Source organism: Leuresthes tenuis, unplaced genomic scaffold, assembly GCF_036924035.1.
Source record: "Leuresthes tenuis unplaced genomic scaffold, fLeuTen1.0.hap1 SCAF_3, whole genome shotgun sequence".
NCBI lineage: Eukaryota > Metazoa > Chordata > Actinopteri > Atheriniformes > Atherinopsidae > Leuresthes > Leuresthes tenuis.
The window spans coordinates 2,145,768-2,169,980 of record NW_027325357.1 but is presented as its reverse complement, the minus strand read 5'-3'; the positions used below and the strand labels follow the sequence as shown (position 1 = coordinate 2,169,980).

At 43.2% G+C, this 24,213-nt stretch overlaps 1 protein-coding gene across 1 annotated transcript in view; it reads right to left on the bottom strand.

The window, feature by feature from the left end:
• LOC140302885 (semaphorin-3D) overlaps positions 1–24,213 on the bottom strand; it is a 150,247-nt gene that overhangs the window by 79,053 nt on the left and 46,981 nt on the right. The window contains exon 2 of the mRNA XM_072381413.1: positions 46–269. Within this exon, the coding sequence (XP_072237514.1) occupies positions 46–208 (163 nt within the window). The 5' untranslated portion in view covers positions 209–269. The remainder of the gene's footprint in view (positions 1–45; positions 270–24,213) is intronic.

The window sequence follows — 24,213 nt, the reverse complement described above, 5'->3', positions numbered from 1 at the left end:
GTGTTCAGGCATCTCTGCACCTGTTTCCCCGGAGGTGTCTCCTACCTGAGTGGGAGAGCTGCAGCCGAGGCCCTGTTTGGCTCCAGGATCTGTGCGGAGCAGCGTTGGAGGCTGCAGGCTGCGGCCACGGCAGCAGGAGGAGAAACGCCATCAGCATCTGAAGAGAGGCCGCCCCCCTGGCTCTGAGTTCTCCTGCAGCTAAAGTCATCTCTGGTTGATCCTCACTGATGGGGAACGTCCAGCTGGTCACTGGATGCGCTGGACTGGGCCTGATGGGAGGAAACAAACAGGACACAGAATAAACGTTTTATAATGTGAGGAATTTATCTTTTAGCCTTTTCAAACTGAACAGCCTCTGAACATCATCATGGAGAGCGCGTCCCACAGAAACTCGTTTCACTTTTTGACTTTTTTGCACACAAAACATTTGATATTTTAAAAATACGGAACGTTTCTGAAGAGATCCGTTCACATAGATCACACATATGCTGACATTTTGTGTTTTTTTTAAGAAAAACAGATCAGTCTCACATTCAGATGTGAGACCGCATTCCTCTCACGTTCCTCCAACGTTCCTCCAACGTTCCTCTCACGTTCCCCCCATGTTCCCCCCAACGTTCCCCCCAACGTTCCCCCCAACGTTCCTCCCAACGTTCCCCCCAACGTTCCTCCAACGTTCCCCCCAACGTTCCTCTCACGTTCCCCCCATGTTGCCCCCAACGTTCCTCCAACGTTCCCCCCAACGTTCCTCTCACGTTCCCCCCAACGTTCCTCCAACATTCCCCCCAACGTTCCTCCAACGTTCCCCCCAACGTTCTCCCCATGTTCCCCCCAACGTTCCTCCAACGTTCCTCCCAACGTTCCCCCCAACGTTCCCCCCAATGTCCCTCCAACGTTCCCCCCAACGTTCCCCCCAAGGTTCCTCCAACGTTCCCCCCAACGTTCCTCTCACGTTCCCCCCATGTTCCCCCCAACGTTCCCCCCAACGTTCCTCTCACGTTCCCCCCAACGTTCCCTCCAACGTTCCCCCCAACGTTCCCCCCAATGTTCCTCTCACGTTCTGTGATGGTAAATTTTATGTCTCAGGACTGACAGACCCTCCAATTCACATTAACCATTTGTATCACCCAGACACGCTAATTGTTTTAAATCATTTACTTCTTAATCAACTCTCAGACAAGATAATTGTGGTTACACACCTAAAGAACAAAGCCCCCCTCCTCAGGTATAAATGCTCTGTATCCCTTTTGTCTGTATCTTTTTCATACCATTTCCGCTGATCTTTTTCCTTGCAACGAAGAATAAAAACTTAGCCGGCCGGCAGAAAAAGTAAGTCTCTATTTAATTGCTCATCAGAGGTACTACGAAGGAAGCGATTGAAAACTTCCATAACAGTTCCCCCCATGTTCCCCCCAACGTTCCTCCTGACATTCCCCCCACAACAATCTGAATATGTGTCGTTAACACAAAAACTAATGATAAAAAAGAAAATCATATTAGGAAGCAAGCTACATGAAACTGTCTCTTATGTTGGAACCTGCTGTAATTCCTCCGTTTATTTCACACTGAGACACTTAAACGCATCGCGTTGTATGAACCGGTCATGAAGCACGGTGGTGGGAGCATCATGGGTTTGAGTTTCCAACCTGCAGTTACTGATCACATCAATGTGGGCGTGTCTGAAAGCTGAGGCTGAACTGAAAGTGGACATTTCAATCCAACTTTATCTATAAATCACATTTAAAACAACAGAACAGACCAAAAGTAACTGAGATTAAAGTTTTAATGCATTCTGGTTTCCTCAGCGAGGAAAACTGGCTTCATATGAACTGGGATCATTTAGATTTTAATTAATTACATTTTATTGGATTAAGATTACAAGGATTGAATTGGACCGAATCTTTGGTGCAAATGAATAAAAGTAAAATCAATTAAATTGAACGGAACATAATGATTTTCAGGGAGTGGTTCAGAAAGGAGAAAAACGCCCTGGAAGCTCCTTCTGAAACTGAAGGATTAGAACGCTGCTGGAATTTAACATGTTTATATTCACATCAGGAGATACTGCTGCTCGCTGGCATTTTAATCTGAGAAAACACTGACTGTTCTTTTGGCGAATCACAGCAGCCCACTATCTCTTCAATAAAACATTCCTCAAACAGGAGAACAGGGAGCCAGAGTTTGCACCTGGATCAGACTCTTCTGAGGCCGTTTTAATTATTGGTGTTGAATGAAAATGAAAGAAATGATTTATTTACCAAACAGAGTTTGAAATAAAACACATTAAAGCAAGAACCTGAGACTCAGAGTTGATTAAATTCTGATTAGACGAGGTTTGGAAGATGGAGCTCGATGATCCAGATGTCCAGTTGGACCGAATCACCGCACAGCTCCAAAACCAGAACAAAACAAACCAAGTTCACCGTTTGTTTTTCCAGACTTATCCCATGTTCCCTCAGCAGTTTGGACACAGCAGACCCGAATAAGTCCAACACAAACGGCCAAAACGTGAGCGGCTGCGACTGCTGGTTCTCCTGAGTTCAGAGGGTCAACGGTTGGTTGAACGGTCAGAGAGGGCCGGAGCCGATGGTAGAAAGAGCCGAGTCTGACTTCTGTTGTGCTAATTCAGCCTCTGCTGTCTTTCTAAGGTTAAGGTTCTTTTTTGGGGGGCAATTTTGCACCGTTTGGTGTCATTTGACTCTTTTTGGTATCTTTTTAGGCTAATCTTATGACTATTTATGGTCTTTTTTGTCTATTTATGGTGTCATTTTGTGGTTAGTTTGTATCTCCGTAATCATTTTGTCTTTCTGAGGAAAACTTTGCTATAATTTTGTAACTTTTGGTGGCATTTGACTCTTTCTGGTATCTTTTTAGGGTAATCTTATGACTCTTTATGGTCTTTTTTGTCTATTTATGGTCTTTTTTGTGTATTTATGGTGTCATTTTGTGGTTAGTTTGTATCTCCGTAATCATTTTGTCTTTCTGAGGAAAACTTTGCTATAATTTTGTAACTTTTGGTGTCATTTGACTATTTCTGGTATCTTTTTAGGCTAATCTTATGACTCTTTATGGTCTTTTTTGTCTATTTACGGTGTCATTGGTGTCAATTTGTGGTTAGTTTGTATCTCCGTAATCATTTTGTCTTTCTGAGGAAAACTTTGCTATAATTTTGTATCTTTTGGTGTCATTTCACTCTTTCTGGTATCTTTTTAGGGTAATCTTATGACTCTTTATGGTCTTTTTTGTCTATTTATGGTCTTTTTTTGTGTATTTATGGTGTCATTTTGTGGTTAGTTTGTATCTCCGTAATCATTTTGTCTTTCTGAGGAAAACTTTGCTATAATTTTGTAACTTTTGGGGGTCATTTTGGGCCTATTTTGGAGTCTCTTTGTCATTATTCTTTCTCTTTGTTTTCTTTGTAATGTTAATCTACATTATTGTTATTTTGGAGTCTCTTTTGGGTCATATGTGTCTTTTTTTTTCTACCTGTTTTGTGTCATTTTGTGGCTCTTTGTGATGATTTAGTGTTTTCAAGTTGTTTGATTTACTTTCCAACCACAAAAGGTCACTTTAAACAGATGTTTCGGCCCCTGAGCCTCCTGATCTTTTCGGGCCCCTGAACACAGGAACAGCAGACCTACTCAATAATTCTCTCCTGAGGACTCAAACCAACTGGAAGTGTTGAAAAGCCTCTAAAATGCAAAGCTAACTCTTTAAGTACAGCCTTACTGTGCCAGAGCCAGGCGGGATGGTAAACCCGGGGTAATTCACCAGAGCTTAAAGCACAGCTCCAAGAGAAACCATCACTTATCATAATCTATCATGGCGACTGTCTGGTGAGCATCATGTCAGCAGGTTTTTAAGAGCTCAACAGGTTAGAGAGACGCCTGCTGAGAGACCAAAGACGGGTTTAACTTGGCTTCTGCTTCGTCTTTGAGTTTAACCTCGATGTGACATTGCAACAAAAATGCTGGAAAGCTCTTAACACCAGCAAAAAGATTCCAGATCCACCAAGGAGACGCCGACTCTGTGGCTTCTGCCACATGACGTCCCACCTCCAAATGTTTTCATGGTGGATAAATGAAGAGTTGGACTAAAATCAGTGTCTTAACGTTGCTATAAAGTTCAAAGCAGTCGAGGGTGACTCATGACTTAATCACAGTGTTACATCCAGCCGACGGTGGTCATGGGATGAAGCCCTTTAGAAAACATTCTTTTGTAATTCTCGTGATGACAGATTACATCTTCTATTATCATCTGAAGCTGCTCATTTAAAATCAGCTACATCTGTCCTCGGTTAGGTTGTCTAATACCGAAAATTAGAAGCATATTTAAGATGGAAAAGTAGGATTTTATGTAATCAATCAGGACAGTTAAAATATTTATTTTGGGTTTTATGTGAAAAGAGAGAAAAGGGGGAGGAAGGCATACGTTTGTGTGTAAAATGCAAACATCCTTCTGTTCATAAGAGCTGAAAATACACAGAGTACACAGTGTTTGTGGGTATTTCTGTAAAAAAAACTGCATGTTTTACATCGAAAACAACAGTTAAACCTCAGGGTTAAATGACAAGTTTCAAACATTAGGCCTGTTAACAATGATGAGTTTCTGTGCACATAAATACAGCAGCAAACAGCTGTAAACAGCTGTAAACAGCTGCAATGCAGCCAAATGTAACATTAACAGCGTCATGTGTTCCACATCATTGTTCATCTCTTGAGTGGAGGAAATGACCTCCTCAGAGCTGTCAACAGGGAGACAGACGAGGAACAAACCGCCTCTTCCTCTCTGCTCATCCCACATACGAGCGTGCACGAGCGTGCACGAGCGTGCACGAGCGTGTGAGCGTGACAGAGACCGAGTCAAAAACTGAGCAGACAAGAGTCTGTAAATAAATCCCTGACAGAAAGTCATCATCATGTTTGCTCTGAAGGACTCACTAAACAAACACATACGTCTTATTATAGCACACGTGCACGCACACGTGCACGCACACGTGCACTCTCCAGAACAGCGTGCTGAGAGCGCAGACGTTTGGCGACTGGTCTAAAAATAAACCATCTGTTTATCTGTGTCGGTTTTCTGTTCAGATTCAGATGAACTGCGGGTCAAAGAGGAAGTTTGTTCACTTTCTGACTTTTGGGACGTCGACACTCAGCTGCTTTACCTCCAGAAGACGTCACACCTCTAAAAACTAATGTTCTGACACGTCCCGACACCCTCACATGCTGCATCTCGTCTGCCAAAGTCTGCCTGTCGCCACAAAGTGCTTCTAGTTTTCTAAAAGGATAAAAACACAACAGATTAGTGGTGAAACATCTGATGAAGAAGCACTCTTAGACGTATAAAAATGCTTTTCTTTTGTCTCATTTGGGCTCCCGTAGAAACCCGATACAGTAACTGTTGGTTCTATGTGGTTCTGCCTTAATGAAGGTGAAGTCCCGTCAGTGTCTGAAGTCCAGAGTTACTACAGTTCTGTTCAGAACGTTTCTGAGGGACACATCCATGACTGTTTCGCACTCGTATTTATGGGAGTTTCCTTTTCTGAATGTCTCACTGAGTCACCTAAACCTTGTGCCCCGTGTGGCTGTGAGAGTTTCTGCGAGGAGGAAGCAGAACCGGGCTCCTCGGGTTCCTGAATTCTTGTATCAGTTAAGTCTGATATGGTAACGTAAAGAGAATAAGCAAATACAAAGCGAAAGAAAAACGTGCTTTACATGTAAAAGAAATGCATTCTGGGACTTTCTGGTGTATTTGTTGCTGTGTTTGATTCGTAAGTCACACACCTGGCTTACATTTGAAATTAACTGTCTTCCACGTCTGTGTTTAATCAGTTTAATCTTTTTATTTTTAGATTCTCTCAAAACATGTCGGCCTGTCATCAAATAGAAATGAAAAATAATATTATTATTAATATTAATTATATTTTGATAAAATTGATAAAACTTTTTTCTCTCACAAAGATTACAAATGAATACTTCACATTTAGCGCAAAGATGGAGTCAGACAGACCTTATCAGGCTGTGTGAGGAAGCATTTCATTACTCACATTATCAGAGAATATCTGGCTTCTCCCATCTAGCTGATAAGTTTTCACTGAATCATTTCGTATTTTTTATTCTTCAGTTTACCATCATCTTCTCTCTCTGATTATGTTATCCTCAGAGTCTCAATAATAAGGTTTGCAATCCTTTGCCGCCTCTTTTCTCTCATATTAAGGTCAAATAATAAGCATCTTGGGTGCAAAGCTGCCTAATTCTGAGCAGACCGGAGCAAAGCTGAGACAACCTGGACTCTAAAAAGTACAGCCGTTTTACTGCTTTTACTGTATTTTCATTTATCTACCTCAGGGGTCAAAGTCAAATACACAGAGGGCCAAAAAAACAGATTTGCTAGAAGCTGAGGGCCGGACTGGTTTATTAAAACATATTGAAGCTATTGCACAAAGCCTATTGAACCAGAACAAAAACAAGCTTCTCTCAAAGAAAAATCCCATGTCCTGTACATTAAATGAATAAAGCAATGTTTTGTTGTGGCTCTGTCAGTAACTTAAAAAGGAGAAGATTTCTAACAGGCAGTAAATGTCCTTTAAAAAGTGTGCTGCTCCTGCCAATCACTGCTTTCAAATAGTAAAATGAGAAAATAAAAAAATAAATCAAATTATTCTTTCTCATCTTATCTGCAATTTTCCCTGAGTCCATTCAACTGAAAAATAAATAAAATACAATCAAATAAAATACAAAAATCTACACAGACAAAACAATACTTCCTTCAAAGAAAAATCAGGTCTTATAGAAACACATTTAAATTTAAGACCTCGTTTTAATTCTTCCACCTTCTGTAGCCTTTGTTCTGTGTCCATATTCTTGTCTTTGTGTGTTTCTGAGACGTTTTTAGGTTATATTCTTTCATTACAGCCACACTTTCTCCCCACAGGTTTGCCTTTTACCTCCATGAACTCTGCCTCCCACCCGGCCTGAAAGCAGTTCTCAGCCTCCACCTTCCCTTTAGCCATTTTTGGGGAGGGGTAGCTGAGAGTTCACCTCACCTCTGCTCTGATTACTGATGAATAATGAAGCCGCTTGCCGCGCTGCAGTGACTTCGCGGGCTACCGTTGCATTGTGGGAAATGTAGTGTAAAACACCAGCGGGCGGCTGTGGCCTGCGGGCCGGTTCTAATAGTAATTATATATCATCCAGGGGGCCGGATCTGGCCCGCGGGCCTTAACTTTGACATATGTGATCTACATCTAGTGACGTTGCTGCAGAGTGAGACAAAACAACCGCGGAAATAGAAGTTAAATACTGAAAAGAACAGATGTGACGGGATGAGAGAGATGCTGATGAACTATAACTAAATTTGGGATTTCCATGTCAACCTTATTTGAATAAGGAGCATTTTAAGGTGGCCAGACTTTGAAAGCAACCCCAGTGAACTCCAAGGAGGTCCGGGCTGCAGCGTCGGCAGGTTCAGCATCAGCTGTAAAACGAGCTGCTGCTGCTACAACCACAGCCAACACACTCTGACCTGCCGAGTAAAAACTCTGAGCCTCTGAATGCCTCACATGCTTTCTCTGACCTCCCTCTCCCGGGAGAATGAAGCGCGTCCCGCTCCTGGTCGAGGGATTAAGTAGTTTTATTATGTTTACAGGAGGATGAGGTGAAAAGGTGGCCGTCCACTTGTGGGGAACCTGAAACATCTCACTTTAACTTCCCGGCTGATTTATCTGCACTCCGACTTCATTACTCTCAGCTATCCTCCTTCGAACTTTTCTTAAGTTTCTTTACTTCCTAACTTTGTGTTTTTTATTCTCTCGTCTTCCTCCACTCTGAGCTGAATCCTCTTATCGCTTTCTCTTCTGTTTCCACCTGAACTATCCATCTTTTTCCTCCTCTCTAATACGTTTCATCTTTATCGGTTGGAGTTTTAAAACCTCTCGCTGCCAAACATCTAATCCTCAGCAAGATTTAATAAGTCCAAACTGACCCCTCCTGTCACTGTATTACTCAAACAATCCTCCATAACTCAGCCTCTTTCATGTAGAGCTGACTTTTAATCGTCTCAATCCTTTGCCCTGTGTTTTCTAAAGGGGACACAATGAAGAAAATCCCTGTTTCTGTTCTTCAGAGCTCCTATTTCGGTGTCTGAAGTCACTGCTAATTGAAAAACACGAACAGATCATTCAGTGTAAACCTTTCTTGATTGGCCTCAACCTTTGAGCCTTACTTGCTCACATCCACCCTGCTGGACGGATGAAGCCAGCTTCTGGTGGAAATGTTCTGCTGTCAGCTGCACTGAGGAGCATGCATCTTCCATCCAGCAGCAGCCTCAGAGGATATAAGAGCCCAGTGGATAAACTATATCTGAGGGTAACGAGTTACGCTGTTTGCTAGCATCTGCTGCTAACTTACAGCTAACTGCTAAACTATTTCCCCGCATATATCAGGGCATCTCAAGCCACCAGCTGGTGTAAAACTCCCCAAAAACACAGCCCTGGTATTTATTTAGTTCCTCTTTGTTTGAAAGTTCCTCATTTAACGAGCCGTTCTCGTTGGCTCCGCCTCCTCTGCTAAGCCCCGCCCACTCACATCCACCCTGCTGGACGGATGAAGCCAGCTTCTGGTGGAAATGTTCTGCTGTCAGCTGCACTGAGGAGCATGCATCTTCCATCCAGCAGCAGCCTCAGAGGATATAAGAGCCCAGTGGATAAACTATATCTGAGGCTAATGTTCCAGCAGAGTTAGCTAAAGAGTTAGCTTCATCCCACTGTTTTAACAACTTGGTCCAGTTCAACGCTGGGTCTCACAGAGATCCTCTCAGCAGGTTTCTCTGGTGCTTTGGTGCCTGTTGTCCCCTCTTTGCTGTCCTCCCAAACCCCAGATGGATTCCTGGTTCTTACTGTGCTCCAGGCCCACAGTTTCTAACTATGATGCTGCTACATCACACATTTTCTGGTGGAGAATGGGTTCAGCGGACAGAATAAGTGCAGAGAAACTCAGAGGTAGTGATGTGCAGGTCTGAGCAGCTGCTAACACATGGTGCCGTACTTAAACTCTTAGCTGACTCCAACTACACTCTGCTTTTTAAATAAATGTCAAAATTGCCAAAACAAACTTTGCCACCCCTGGAACTGATGGTGTACAGTCATCTGCCAAGAATGCAGCGCTCACTGTGTGCCGAGCAAGTTCATGCAAACACAGCTGGAAATATTCACCAAATCATTGTAAAATGATAAAACAGTTCACTGCCAAAGGTTTCTGGGGCTCTTAGGAGGAGAGTTGAGGTTAGTGCCCGGAGAGCAGGTGCAGAGGTGGGGCAGAGTCCTGCCCCTGAGGCCCCTGAGGCCCCGGAGGCCCCGGAGGCGCCCTGCTACCTGCCTGTGCAGCTCCAGGATGTGTTTACCTCTGTGAGAGAGCAGAGCAGAACAACATTCTTGTTTTACTGACTGCGGGCTGAAGGTCACACACACAGAGATGCTCGTAACAACTGTAATGTGAAGCTTCTGCAACTGCAGCACAATCAAAACAGATGAGCGCACGTGGAATGCATGCAGAGTCTTTACCCACAGAGCTTCTGCCATCAAAAATCACCGGAGCAAAGACACACAAACATCTGGATCGCATCAGTATCACTCTGCTGCACCATTTCTCTCGCTGTCAAACGTTCTTTTATCAAAAAACCTTCAACTCCAGAAAAGGAATTTTCTCAAAATGCTCCTGATTCTTTGAGAGGAGCTCGTTGCAAATAAAGAGTAATTCATCTAAAACCTGCACCTTTTACACCATTTCTGCTCATTCAGAAACAAACTGCAATCAGGATTGAGTTTGTTGCATTTCTGTAAGACATTTAGAAGATATTTCAGTGAACAAACACACGATTCAAAGCCCAGAGAGATAAAAACAGAGCCTGGAGAACATGTGCTCGTGCTCAGGTGGAAGGCACAGGGGGACAGTAAATCTCAGAAGATTTTCGGACATCTTGCTTCACACAACTGCTTCGGTTTATTCGCAGAGGCTCGTTTAAAGATGGAAACCAATACAGAGCAAACACAGATGCTGTAAGAAAGCAGGAATGTGCACGATACCAGATAACCGGCAACATCTTCCTGTTCTCTGACCTTCACACACACTGAGTTACAGTTTCTAACTAAAGATTCATGTTGACATGAAACGAGGATCCAGTTTCTTTGCTTTTCCTCTTTCATCATCAACAAGATTTAGTAAAATCAGAAGTTTCTGCTGCAATCTTTGTGTTTTCGGAGGCTGGACCAAAAGAAGAAAGACGCTCCTCCACTGATGAAGATGTGTGTTTAAAGCTGTAAAGTAAAGTTCCAGCTTTTGGAGTCTCCCTTGGTCCATATTTTCTGTGTGGTCAGCAGCTGATGGGAGAATAATCTGGAGCATTTATGGCTGCGGGTGGCAGTTTCAGGCAGTTTGCATTTCAATTCAGCAGAGATTTTAATCTAAAGAGACTTACAGCTGAGGAACAGCCTCGATGCAGCAATAACGCCTGCTGAAAGCATTAAATACCAAATCCTCTTGTGTGAGAGCTGGAGTCAGGCCTGTCCTCGGGGAGCGAATGATCTTCCTTCGACGTTCTATCACTTCAACACATTAATCCAATCACGGTTCAGCTTGTTTCTGACACACCTTGGATTTTTGGTCACATGGCAGTTTATAACTGAGTCCTGGGACCTGCAGAGCCGCCGTTTGGGCCGACTGAGACCGAACGGAGGAGGTTGTACAGGAACCTGGAACAATATATATTTATATTTATACCCTCTGTGGTGTCAAAAATGGTACCTTTATGAGTTTAAAAATCTAATATTATGTTCTGAAAAATACATGTGAGAGGATTAAAAGCTTACTAATGTAATGAAATTAAATTAAATCCTTTTCCTGACATGTGTCACGATCCGTGAAAGCACTGGCTGCAGATGCAGGGTCGTATCAATAATCTGATCTTATTTATAGAATGATAGTCACTTGATGAGCAAAGTAATAGATTATAAATTCCTAACCCACTCTCCTTGATACCTATGGAGAGGAGAGACTATAAAACTTATCAAAAGAAAGTTCTCTCCACGCTAGGAGGACAAAACAAAAGGTTTTATAAATCTTACAGATAAACTTATCCCTCTCCGAACCGTCGGAGGCTCTATAGAAATTTAACAAATCAATAAACAGAAAGAGACTCCTTCTAATGGAGTTGCTATGAAAGTTATAATTATAAATCAAAGACACTCCTCTACCGGAGATACTACTGAAAAAGGACAAATACAAACAAAACTTCACTTGAACTAAATCTATGACTACAACAGAAAATCATCTCAAGGAGGAAATCATCAATAAACAAGATCTTTGATACTTAGGCTTTGGTTACTTTGGAGGCTGGAGGAAGAAAAGACAATTCAACACACTGGCAACGAGACGCAGACTAAATACACCTGAGGAACCAAGGGGAACAGGTGGAAACACTTTGGGAATCAGGGAAGACAATGAGACACGGGAGGAAGGGCAAGTTATCTGAAACCAGAGGAGCTGTGATTTCAAAATAAAACAGGAAGTGACAAGAGAAGGTACAAAAAACCTCAGAGCCTCTGTGAGACCTGATAACATGAGGGGCAAAAATAAGACAAACTGCAGCTAATTCATTCATTCATTCGTTAGTTATGGTATCAAACTGGTCAAATTAGCCCATATTGATTAATTCAGGGTGCATTTTACTGATATTGTGCTCAAACTACCAAAACGGATCACCTGGATGTGTTCTTAGAACCAAACAGCTGTGAATAAATAGCTGAATAAGCTCTTATTTATTAAGCTCTTAGCTAGTTTCTCAGAGGAGAGTTGATTCTGACTCTCATCTCCATCTCTGACACCAAAGGTGATCCGCCAGACCAGGCTCGGTTCTGTGCCAGCTGCAGAACCACACTGTCACCTTTCTCCCACCAGCCTGACCTCTGACCTCTCATCAACCCGAAGAGCAGCCGCTCACAGGATGTTTGAGTTGTTCTGAGTCAAATCCCTCCGGACCGAACCATCACAGCAGATCAATCAGTCTTTTCCAGCTCTCTCAGTTTAGCTGAATATCAGCTGAAGAGCTTTTTCCTGCTTTACAGACTCAGTGAATGACTGCATACTTATTTGCATCAAACTGCAGTTTTAGTCGTGAAATGTTTAAAATTCTTCCTCTTTTCAACCTCCTGTCATTTTCAGTAGAAAGATGAAGCAGCAACAGGGAAATTCTGCAACTTCTGGATCCGTGAATCCCTGCAGTTTTGATTGGAAGCAGCAGATCCGTGCAGTAAAGCTCCAGCAGGTATCGGTTTAATCACTACGACTTGCTTTGTCACCATAAATATGAATGACTCAGTTCTAGGCTCCATTTTTCACCGGGGGGTAAATTGTTTTAGCACACTTGACTCATAAAAAGCTAATTTGCATCGAATTTACAGCAACAGCTGCAGGTTGAGACAGGAACAGGCCCCATGCTGGTGCTTATGGATAAGTAATAACTCTGGCAGCTATCTGTAATAAACTGGCATTAAAGTGTGCATCAGAGCCTGTTCATGACAACAGTGTCTGGTTTTAATGGTCCACCGTTTCTTTTCAGAGCAGCACGCTGTGCAGGGTCCAACGCTAAATGAGATTATTCTTCAAGCTTGTGTTGTTTTCGTTTATTTGCACTCTTAACCACGCCTGGAAAAGGCCCACTTTTATTCCCACCGCTGTTGGCGGGTTTAGAGGCTCTGAGATGTGACCTCAGAGTCATGCTGGAAGACGTCAGACTTTTTCTCCACAGGAAAACAAAACAAAATTCTTGAATCCTGGACAAACGTGTGAGTGATGGTGAAGGTTTTCCAAAGTTTTCTCCTGAAGGGATTTGAACAAAGTGAGACTTGCTCTTACTTGCATGGCTGCACCTGGAAGTTACTCAACGTCCTCTAGAACAAATTCTCCTTGTCTGTGTACAATCTATCTCTAATTCAGCCAGGGGGGGGGGCACATGGTGTGCAGACGTTAAAGCTCCATCTATTAAGTAAAATAAGAAACCGATCCAAAGATTAAATGCAGATATAAGAGGAAGAATCTGATGATTACAGAGAGGTCGAGCTGAAACTAAATGTTCTGTTTCAGTACATATTGATTAAGAACATGTAACAGTGAGTCCAGGCATGTTTCCATCTTATTATTAATGAGTCAAAACAAACTAATTACAGCACCGGGTTTCCTCTTTAAGAGGCCAGAACAGCTCCATGGTCGTCAGAAGTATTCAGAGACGGCGTTCACTTCACCTCTGACCTTATTCTGAAATGTTTTGTCCCCATTAAATGTTCTTTGACTTTTATCCACTGGAGAATATGAACTAAAGATGTTAAATATTTTTTAATCTAATTTGTTAGTTAAAATTCTGGCAGTTCAGGTCTGCAAAAACAGTTGGAAAGAGGGAAAATATCAAGTTATTTAACCCTGATTTGGTCCAGAAGCAGCCTCCATCACAGTCTCTGAGCTCCAGTTTGTGTTTAAAACAATGTTCCTCAGAGAAAGACTGGAAGGGATCTGCATATTTTTGCCTCTACAGAGCAGAATATCATTAAAGCATTCAAGGAACCTGGAGGAGTTTCAGTGTAAAGGACGAGGGAGCAAGCCTAAGCTGGACCCCGTGACCTCTGACCCCTCAGACGCTGCATCAAGAACCGTCATTCATCAGCAGCTGATAGAAGCACATGGACAAGGGATTACTGTGGAAACCTTTGTCAAGCACCACAATACAGAGTTCCATTCACAAGCTTTACTGTGCAGAAAAGGAGCCTGATGTTAACCTCGTCCACTTCTCTGGGCTCGGAGGCGTCTGGGATGGACCGTCACACGGTGGAAACGTGTGCTGTGGTCAGACCCATCAGTATTCCACATCTTTGTTGGAAGAAATGGAGCAAAGAGCAAAAGCAGCATCCAGCCTGCTGTCAGCAGCCAGTCCCTGCAGCCAGGCTCTGTGATGGTATGGGGTTGGATCAGGGGGCAAAGCTCATTTCCACTTCTGTGACGGCAGCATTAATGCAGAAAAGCTCCCTGAGATTTTACAGCAACATATGCTGCCTTCAGGGCCACATCTTTTCCTGGGACGTCCCAGCATTGTTCAAGCAGACCATGGAAAACCACATTCTGCCACAGTCCAAAGGCCTGGCTGAGGAAGAAGAGGTACGGGTGCTGGACTGGCTGCCTGCAGTCCTGACCTGTCCCCAGCAGAGAAACAACCACCCCCCCGCACTGCTGCACACCTTAAGACCTGTTTAAGGAGGAATGGGACAAAATAACAGCTGGAACTCTGCATCACCTGGTTTCCTCAGAGTCAGAACGGCTTTAAGTGTTGGCAGAAGGACACAAAGTGTTTGGTCATTATTTGGTATAATTTGGTCATTATTTGGTATATTTGGTCATTATTTGGTATATTTGGTCATTATTTGGTATATTTGGTCATTATTTGGTATAATTTGGTCATTATTTGGTATATTTGGTCATTATTTGGTATAATTTGGTCATTATTTGGTATATTTTGATCATTATTTGGTATAATTTGGTCATTATTTAGTGTAATTCGGTCATTATTTGGTGTAATTCGGTCATTATTTGGTATATTTTGATCATTATTTAGTGTAATTTGGTCATTATTTGGTATAATTTGGTCATTATTTGGTATATTTGGTCATTATTTGGTATATTTGGTCATTATTTGGTATAATTTGATCATTATTTGGTATAATTTGGTCATTATTTAGTGTAATTCTGTCATTATTTGGTGTAATTCGGTCATTATTTGGTATATTTGGTCATTATTTGGTATATTTTGATCATTATTTGGTGTAATTTGGACATTATTTGGTGTAATTTGGTCATTATTGGTATTCAGACGTGTTTGCAGGAAGAATGGGACAAAATAACAGCTGGAACTCTGCATCACCTGGTTTCCTCAGAGTCAGAACGGCTTTAAGTGGGGGGTTCACTTACTTCAGTGTTGGATAAAGAGCCGGAAACGCACACTATTCACTATTTCTTCTTTGATTTTGCTCCAATGATTCCTGACAGATTTGGGTCTGTTTGGGTCTACATGTCTGACGATGTTGGGGCAGATTTCAGAACTATATCTGTAGACAGATGAATTTGTGGACCATGTGTCGGACCCAGAGTCCTGAACCTGCCTGAGAAAAGCTTTCAAAGCGCTTCAGTCCAGTGAGAAACACAAACACTGTCCAGCTGCAGCGCAGAGCATGCCGGTTTAATACTCTGTGTAAAAGCCTCATGGTCCAGCAGGAGTCACATCCAGACAAGTGTCTTGTTTTTCCGCAGGGATGACTGGAACCGAGAGTCAAGACAAACAAACTGTATTGTGGGAACTGATCCGTACTGTACGAGAGGTTCTGGGAAGAGGAAACTATCTCTTTAACTCCCCCTGTGGGTCCAGCTTCTCCTTCTCGAGGTAATATCCCCTCTCTCTGCTGCTCTCTGGGGGTTTCTGGGAAGAGGAAAAGAGCTGATCTCATGCACTTCCTCACGGCAGCAGAAGGACCGAAAGGAGCAGGAAACGGGCCCCTGATTCTTGCACCACTCCCAAAGCCTCACAGATAGTCTCATTCTCACACGTTTCCTTCAACTACATCGTCAGGGCAGGAATTCCTGACAACACGCCGCTGGTTATCTTTCAGACTGTCCTCAGTTTGCTTCATTACTGTGTTACCAAGGCAACGGGTATAGCTGCATTTCAGAGGAAAATTCTGATGGAGATGCTGCTAAAAAGCCAGATAGATAGATAGATAGATAGATGGATAGATGGATAGATGGATAGATGGATAGATGGATAGATGGATAGATGGATAGATGGATAGATGGATAGATGGATAGATGGATAGATAGATAGATAGATAGATAGATAGATCCTAAATCATACTTTTCATGCAATTCTTTTACCAATATGCTTTTTTAAAATAATTTATGGGTTGAAATAAGTGTAAAAAGTTCACTTAAAAATACACTCAAATGTAATTTAAACTTTAAGGTATAAAAACATGTTTTTAAAAAATAACGACTCTGATAAAACAAGTTTAAAACTCAAGCCAACAGATCCTCACGGCTCAGTTTTAGCCTGTTTGACCTCATTGTTTGAGTTTCTCAGCCTGTTTTATCCACCTAAAAAAACCACCTGCTGACAGCTGGAGACAAACCCGAGGAGCAGGAGCCACACGGTTAGTTTCTGCTGAATGAAGCATCCCAGGGTCCTTTGCTGCCTGCCATCCACCAGGTGAACGCCCTGTTTCCTTTTAACGCCTCATCTCGTTCTTTCCTTTCTCCCTTTTCAGGGCAGGTTCCTGGAAGGCGGCTGAAGGAGGCTGAAGGAGGCTGAAGGAGGCTGAAGGCGGCCTGAGGGAGGCGGCTGAAGGCGGCCTGAGGGAGGCGGCCTGAAGGAGGCTGAAGGCGGCTGAAGGCGGCCTGAGGGAGGCAGCCTGAAGGAGGCTGAAGGCGGCTGAAGGAGGCGGCCTGAAGGAGGCTGAAGGAGGCTGAAGGAGGCTGAAGGCGGCCTGAGGGAGGTGGCCTGAAGGAGGCTGAAGGCGGCCTGAGGGAGGCGCCTGAAGGAGGCTGAAGGCGGCTGAAGGAGGCTGAAGGCGGCCTGAGGGAGGCAGCCTGAAGGAGGCTGAAGGCGGCCTGAGGGAGGCAGCCTGAGGGAGGCGGCCTGAAGGAGGCGGCCTGAAGGAGGCTGAAGGCGGCCTGAGGGAGGCGGCTGAAGGAGGCTGAAGGCGGCCTGAAGGAGGCTGAAGGCGGCCTGAAGGAGGCTGAAGGCGGCTGAAGGAGGCTGAAGGCGGCCTGAGGGAGGCAGCCTGAAGGCGGCTGAAGGAGGCTGAAGGCGGCCTGAGGGAGGCGGCCTGAGGGAGGCTGAAGGAGGCTGAAGGCGGCCTGAGGGAGGCAGCCTGAAGGAGGCTGAAGGCGGCCTGAGGGAGGCAGCCTGAGGGAGGCGGCCTGAAGGAGGCGGCCTGAAGGAGGCTGAAGGCGGCCTGAGGGAGGCGGCTGAAGGAGGCTGAAGGCGGCCTGAGGGAGGCGGCTGAAGGAGGCTGAAGGCGGCCTGAAGGAGGCTGAAGGCGGCCTGAAGGAGGCTGAAGGCGGCTGAAGGAGGCTGAAGGCGGCCTGAGGGAGGCAGCCTGAAGGCGGCTGAAGGAGGCTGAAGGCGGCCTGAGGGAGGCGGCCTGAGGGAGGCGGCTGAAGGCGGCCTGAAGGAGGCGGCCTGAGGAAGGCGGCCTGAGGAAGGCGGCTGCTCATTGTCGGGCTGAGGGAACGACGTGGCGAGGCTCCCGTGTGTTTTCAGCATTTCTGCTTTTCGTTTACCACTCAGAAAGCTGCTGGTGAAGGTGTGTGAGGAGCAGCATGAATGAAAGTGCTTTTGTGTGTGTTTAATCACTCATGTGTGCTGTGAGTGATGTATGGCTGCTGTCTGTTAGATGGATGGCTGCCTTTATGTCCGGCCTCCGCCTGTGCGGTTTGGGGAAGGGTGGAGTATAAAGAGCCGACCAGCGGGAACCCCGGGTTTGTGATTGCCACAACAAACTCCTGTCTGGGAGGTTTTTCTCCTTTTTGTGTGTTTAAAAACCTCCAGGCATCCTGCTGCTGCTCATTTACTAAACTAAACATGTGTCACATCCAAACTTGAGCCTGAATAGAGGCGAAGCTTCATCGGCACACCTGCAAATCTCCAAAGTTCTGTGGTTTCTGGCTGATTTAAAAGGCGTGCATCAGATTTATTGCTGTTGTGGATGAGTCTAAATGGATCTGGACTGAACTTTGGAACAAGAAACACATATTTATGGGCTGTTCTGGGCTTTGAACTCTTCCTCTCAGCTGCTGTTTTCTGTGAGAAATCCCCTGATTACAGTGAATCGGGCATTTTCGGGGACTCCTGGTAGTGTTTTTCTGTCTTTTTTGCTCTGTTCAGTTCAGCTGATGCTGGTTTAGTTTCTGGGTTAGAGGGAGGACACCAGGTCCAAACGGGCCTGAGTGACCTCACTTCTTTCTGTTGATTCTGGCATCAGTTTTCTGCTGGTTATTAATGTTTGGCTGATGGTTCGGTCCTGTTGTCTTTTATAATGAACTGAACAAATATGCAGCATTTGCTTTTCAGGCCTCATCTGTAGGAAGCCTTCAGGGGGTCGTAACAGTTTTCTCTCGCCTTGTTTAGACTCTATAATCAAGTGCAGTTGTGTCTCAGCTCCACTGATCGTTAAGAGGTCATAACTGGGGAGAAATTTCAGGTGTATTTATCCAAAACTACAGCGTGAGATATGAGTTATCAGACAGCTTCGTGTTCCTGATGGTTGATTCATTTGTTTTAAACCCCTGTGAAGGTTCAGATTCTGTTTTATTCATTGTATTCCGCTTTATCATTTCACATGAAGCCAAATCTTCAGCTGAAACGTGTTTATTTTGGTGCCCGAGTATAAAAATCTTGTTTATTAGAGAAACTACGATCATAAAACAATCAGAAATCCCATAAAACTCTAAGCTGCAGCCTTTCTTTCTATGAATGTGGGACAAAAACATGTTAAATTGCTTCCAAATACTTTAAATCATATCCTTTTTATTTATTCTAAGTCATTATAAAAGAAACAGAGACTTAATGCATCAAAGGGAGACACATTGAATTTCAGAAGTTCTGACCTGGTTTCAACTGAAAAACTAAATTAATTTAAACTGCAAAGCTTGTCCATAGCTCCTTTAAAAGGCTGATTTCCTAAAATATCTTCATGAAAACTGTTTTTTTTTCATATTTTCCACGTATGGATCGTCTCTCTGTGGATTTGATGCTGAAACTGAACCTTTTATTCTCTTAAACTGCAGGATATTAGTTTAGTTTAGTGGACTAACTAAACAGCACGTGTGATTGGAATCAGTACATAACAGTGTTCACCTTTAACCTGCAACATTATGACTGCAGCACGGCTTAAAAAGCCAAAATCTGCCACTGCTGACATAGAGCAAAAACACTGAGGTCCACATGTTTGGGTGAGCAGTCAATAAGTCTTTGCTCAGAACCGTCTGAAGGGACCTTTAAATGCACCCAAAGGTGAGAAAGGGAGAAAAATACGATTTACAAGCTCCTCCGACGTCTAAACAGAAAGATAAGAGTGTTTTATAGGATTTAAAGGGGGACATTTGGTTTCCAGAAAGCTGTGATCATTGCTGCCTGAAAGAAGAAGAAGAAAAGATTCGAATAAATCTCGTGACAAATGTTAAGAAACCAGGACAAACTGAAGTCCAAGGATGGAAGAACTGGTGAATTCTTCTGCTGACGCTCAGCATCACTGAAAGATCTGAAGCCTCACAGACCTCTGCCCGAGTTTAAGGGGCGCTGGGTTCAAAAAGCTAATAAGACATCGAGTTAAAGCAGTAAAAAATGACTTCTGCGTTCCTACAAATCAGTTACAGAAGAAAAAAAACAGAAAAACACGATTATTTTATCAGTTACTGAGTCGGTAGAAGCAGGAAATCATTGTCTTGTTCTTCCTCTGACTGAGATGTCACAGGAGTGATAAACACACTCATTTAAGGATTTATTCTTATTTTCTGCCTTCGCTTATATCTGTTTCATGTTGATTCATCTGGAAAACATCCCATCCTACTGGGAAGAAGAATACAGCTCATCCAAGGTGACTTTTACCCTTCTCTCTGAGTCAGTCAATCTACTTCCTGTGATGTTTGGTTCTGCTGCCTCAGAGACAGTCTGAGGCTCTAAAACGCTCTATTTCATCCAGTCCATCAACACATTTACAGTAAAAAGAAAAGATGATATTAGTCCGACTAAAATAGGCGTTTTAAAAAGCAGCTAAATGTGTTAGTTTGACTGAAATCATGCAGAACTGAGTTTCTTACACTGACTGAATCCTGCTTTTACACAACCAACTGGACTCAAATGTTCCGAGGTGCTTCAGTAAAAACACTGAAGTGGATGTTAATCCAGCTGAATTCCCAATAAAGCTTCTTCATAAAAGCTGAAATAAAGCAAAAAATAAAACCTCTGTTCATTTTCAAGCGAAGCATCATCTAATTCTGGATTCTGAAGGTGAATCCACAGGAAAGATGTGGACAGATCTCTAATTCAGTCTGAGAAAAGGAACATTTGAATATTTGTGGCGTCTCATGCTGCTTTAATCCTAACGTCATTCTCACACGTTTCCTTCAACTACATCTTCAGGGCAGGAATTCTTCACAACACGCCGCTGGTTATCTTTCAGACTGTCCTCAGTTTGCTTCATTACTGCGTTACCAAGGCAACGGGTATTGTTGTATTTCTGAGGAAAATTCTGATGGAGATGCTGCTAAAAAGCCTCTCAAATTCTGAGGTCTGAGAGTTTCACCTGAGATGGATGGATAGATGGATGGATGGATGGATGGATGGATGGATGGATGGATGGATGGATGGATGGATGGATGGATGGATGGATGGATGGATGGATGGATGGATGGATGGATGGATGGATGGATGGATGGATGGATGATGGATGGATGGATGGATGGATGGATGGATGGATGGATGGATGGATGGATGGATGGATGGATGGATGGATGGATGGATGGATGGATGGATGGATGGATGGATGATGGATGGATGGATGGATGGATGGATGGATGGATGGTGGATGGATGGATGGATGGATGGATGGATGGATGGATGGATGGATGGATGGATGGATGGATCCTAAATCATACTTTTCATGCAATTCTTTTACCAATATGCTTTTTTAAATGAATTTATGGGTTGAAATAAGTGTAAAAAGTTCACTGAAAAATACACTCAAATGTAATTTAAACTTTAGGGTATAAAAACATGTATTTTAAAAAATAGAAAATAGCGTCTATTTGTTTCTTGTCTCTGTTTTATGATTTTTGCCTCAGTTATTGTTCTTTCTTTCTGTTTAAACTTATCTGTCGTCTTTCTCAGAGACAGTCTGAGGCTCTAAAACGCTCTATTTCATCCAGTCCATCAACACATTTACAGAAAAAAGAAAAGATTATATTAGTCCGACTAAAATAGGTGTTTTAAAAAGCAGCTAAATGTGTTAGTTTGACTGAAATCATGCAGAACTGAGTTTCTTACACTGACTGAATCCTAACTGGACTCAAATGTTCCGAGGTGCTTCAGTAAAAACACTGAAGTGGATGTTAATCCAGCTGAATTCCCAATAAAGCTTCTTTATAAAAGCTGAAATAAAGCAAAAAATAAAACCTCTGTTCATTTTCAAGCGAAGCATCATCTAATTCTGGATTCTGAAGGTGAATCCACAGGAAAGATGTGGACAGATCTCTAATTCAGTCTGAGAAAAGGAACATTTCAATATTTGTGCTGCTTTAATCCTAACGTCATTCTCACACGTTTCCTTCAACTACATCGTCAGGGCAGGAATTCTTCACAACACGCCGCTGGTTATCTTTCAGACTGTCCTCAGTTTGCTTCATTACTGTGTTACCAAGGCAACGGGTATTGTTGTATTTCAGAGGAAAATTCTGATGGAGATGCTGCTAAAAAGCCTCTCAAATTCTGAGGTCTGAGAGTTTCACCTTAGTTGGATGGATAGATAGATCCTAAATCATACTTTTCATGCAATTCTTTTACCAATATGCTTTTTTAAATTAATTTATGGGTTGAAATAAGTGTAAAAAGTTCACTGAAAAATACACTCAAATGTAATTTAAACTTTAGGGTATAAAAACATGTATTTAAAAAAATAGAAAATAGCATCTATTTGATTCTTGTCTCTGTTTTATGATTTTTGCCTCAGTTATTGTTCTTTCTTTCTGTTTAAACTTATCTGTCGTCTTTCTCAGAGACAGTCTGAGGCTCTAAAACGCTCTATTTCATCCAGTCCATCAACACATTTACAGAAAAAAGAAAAAATTATATTAGTCCGACTAAAATAGGCGTTTTAAAAAGCAGCTAAATGTGTTAGTTTGACTGAAATCATGCAGAACTGAGTTTCTTATACTGACTGAATCCTGCTTTTACACAACCAACTGGACTCAAATGTTCCGAGGTGCTTCAGTAAAAACACTGAAGTGGATGTTAATCCAGCTGATTTCCCAATAAAGCTTCTTTATAAAAGCTGAAATAAAGCAAACAATAAAACCTCTGTTCATTTTCAAGCGAAGCATCATCTAATTCTGGATTCTGAAGGTGAATCCACAGGAAAGATGTGGACAGATCTCTAATTCAGTCTGAGAAAAGGAACATTTAAATATTTGTGCTGCTTTAATCCTAACGTCAAGCCTCCATGACCTGATGCCACCGAACACACGTTCGAAATGATGCAGATTAACGTTTGAACGTGACGAACATTCGGCTGCAGCTGAGAGCAAAGAACTGTTTGGAATCAGTGATGAGAACAGATGAAGCCCCCCCACGAGCACTCAGAGTAAAACACTAAGTGCCCCCTCCTCATTAGGCGCCTCAGCGAGTGGTGAAAGAGCGTCTATTCACTGGATGTGGTGGGAACACTGGGACCAGCCGAGCAAAACAACAACCAACCAGTGGGGAGGCAGCCCCTCAGACTTCTCCTGACGCAGAGACAAAGCCGCGAATGCATGTGAAGCGCAAACTTCCAGCTTTTCTGGGCTCGGCAGCTCCTCTCGTCCTCGTCTTCGCCCCCCTCCTCCCTCCCAGCCTCCTCTGAGGAGTAGAGTTAAAGAAAAGCAGCCTAAATCCTGCTGACGGCTGTCACTCAGACCCCCCAGCAGCTAAAGCACAGCAGAAGCTTTTCCACCAACATTAAACTGAGCTGCTTTAGGCTTACTGTCCCTCTGCCTCAGCTGCTGGGAAGATGATCTGATGCCTAATGCAGTTACAGCCCCGTAAACCGAAAACAATGAGGTTTCACAGACAGCGTGTGGGTGGCTGCTCCTCTGAACCACAGCAGATATGCGTTAAGTCCTGGTTTCATGAAATCATGCAGACAGAGTCCCAAAAAAAAGGTCCAGACTTTCTTTTCCCTCCTTTTTCAAGCTGATTATTACTTTAACTATTAGAACTCACACTGGTACATATATACTGTATCATACATATGTAAGAAGGCGGAGTTAAAAAGCTGTGATTTAACTTTATCTCTTTGAGGCTTCGTATCTGGAGGTGTGGGACAGATTTCCAGTTTTCTGGCTGTTTCTGATGGGAATTCTTCCCACATTAGGATGTGATTCGCTTTGAGGTTGGATGAGTTCAGAAAAACTCTTTTCAACACAAACAATCATCACCATGTCTGCAGGAAACACTGCTTTAACTTCTATCTGGTACTGTTGGTGGGTTCGATTTCCTCGCCTTGGTTTTCTCTGCATTTCGCTTGTTTCTGTTCTTCGTATTTTGGAGTTTTTTGTTTAAATCAGGGTTTATTCTCCATCTATTCTTGATGATGTTTGTTTCTTGTCTCTGTTTTATGATTTTTGCCTCAGTTATTGTTCTTTCTTTCTGTTTAAACTTATCTGTCGTCTTTCTTTTGTCTTCTGTACTGGTTTCAGTTTAGTTTCTACTTTATTCTGTTCTCCAGACCCACCAGTAGCTGTCCTCGGTCCCGCTGTTTGGGCCTCAGCTCCACACCCACCTGCTGTCACTCGTCTCATTGGTCCCTGCTGTGTTTGAGCTCCATGGCTCTGCTCACATCCTTGCTGTTAGTCTCTACTTTAATCTGATCTGTTGTGTAATTCAGTCTTTTGTTTTCCCACTTTAGTTACTGGTTTCTTTCAGCTTCAGCTCTTAATAAGCCTTCAGTTAAGTTGGATCCTCGATCCTCCTCCATCCACCAAACTGTAGCGATTCCGTTAGCTGGAAGCTGGTTTATTGTTCCAGTTATAGCAAGAAAAATCAATGCCTGAGATAAAGAACAACCGATAAAAGTCAAAGAAATAATTATATATTATATATTAATTAAATGTACGGCACACTGGGCCGAGTCAGTGTGAGATTTTATTCCTCATGCATCTATGTTTCAGATCAGCTTATCTGCAGTGGAGATCCACACCCGTCACACAATAAAAGTGCACAGAACATTATCTGCATGTGGAAAACTGCAGGGGAGCGTTTGACCTCTCACCCGAGAGGTCAAAGTCCCGCTGTGAGCTGTGACGAGCAGCGCCGCCCTCGCTCTGCGCCTCAGGCTGATGTTTCAGACCCTGGAGGCAGGTTCTCCTCTCA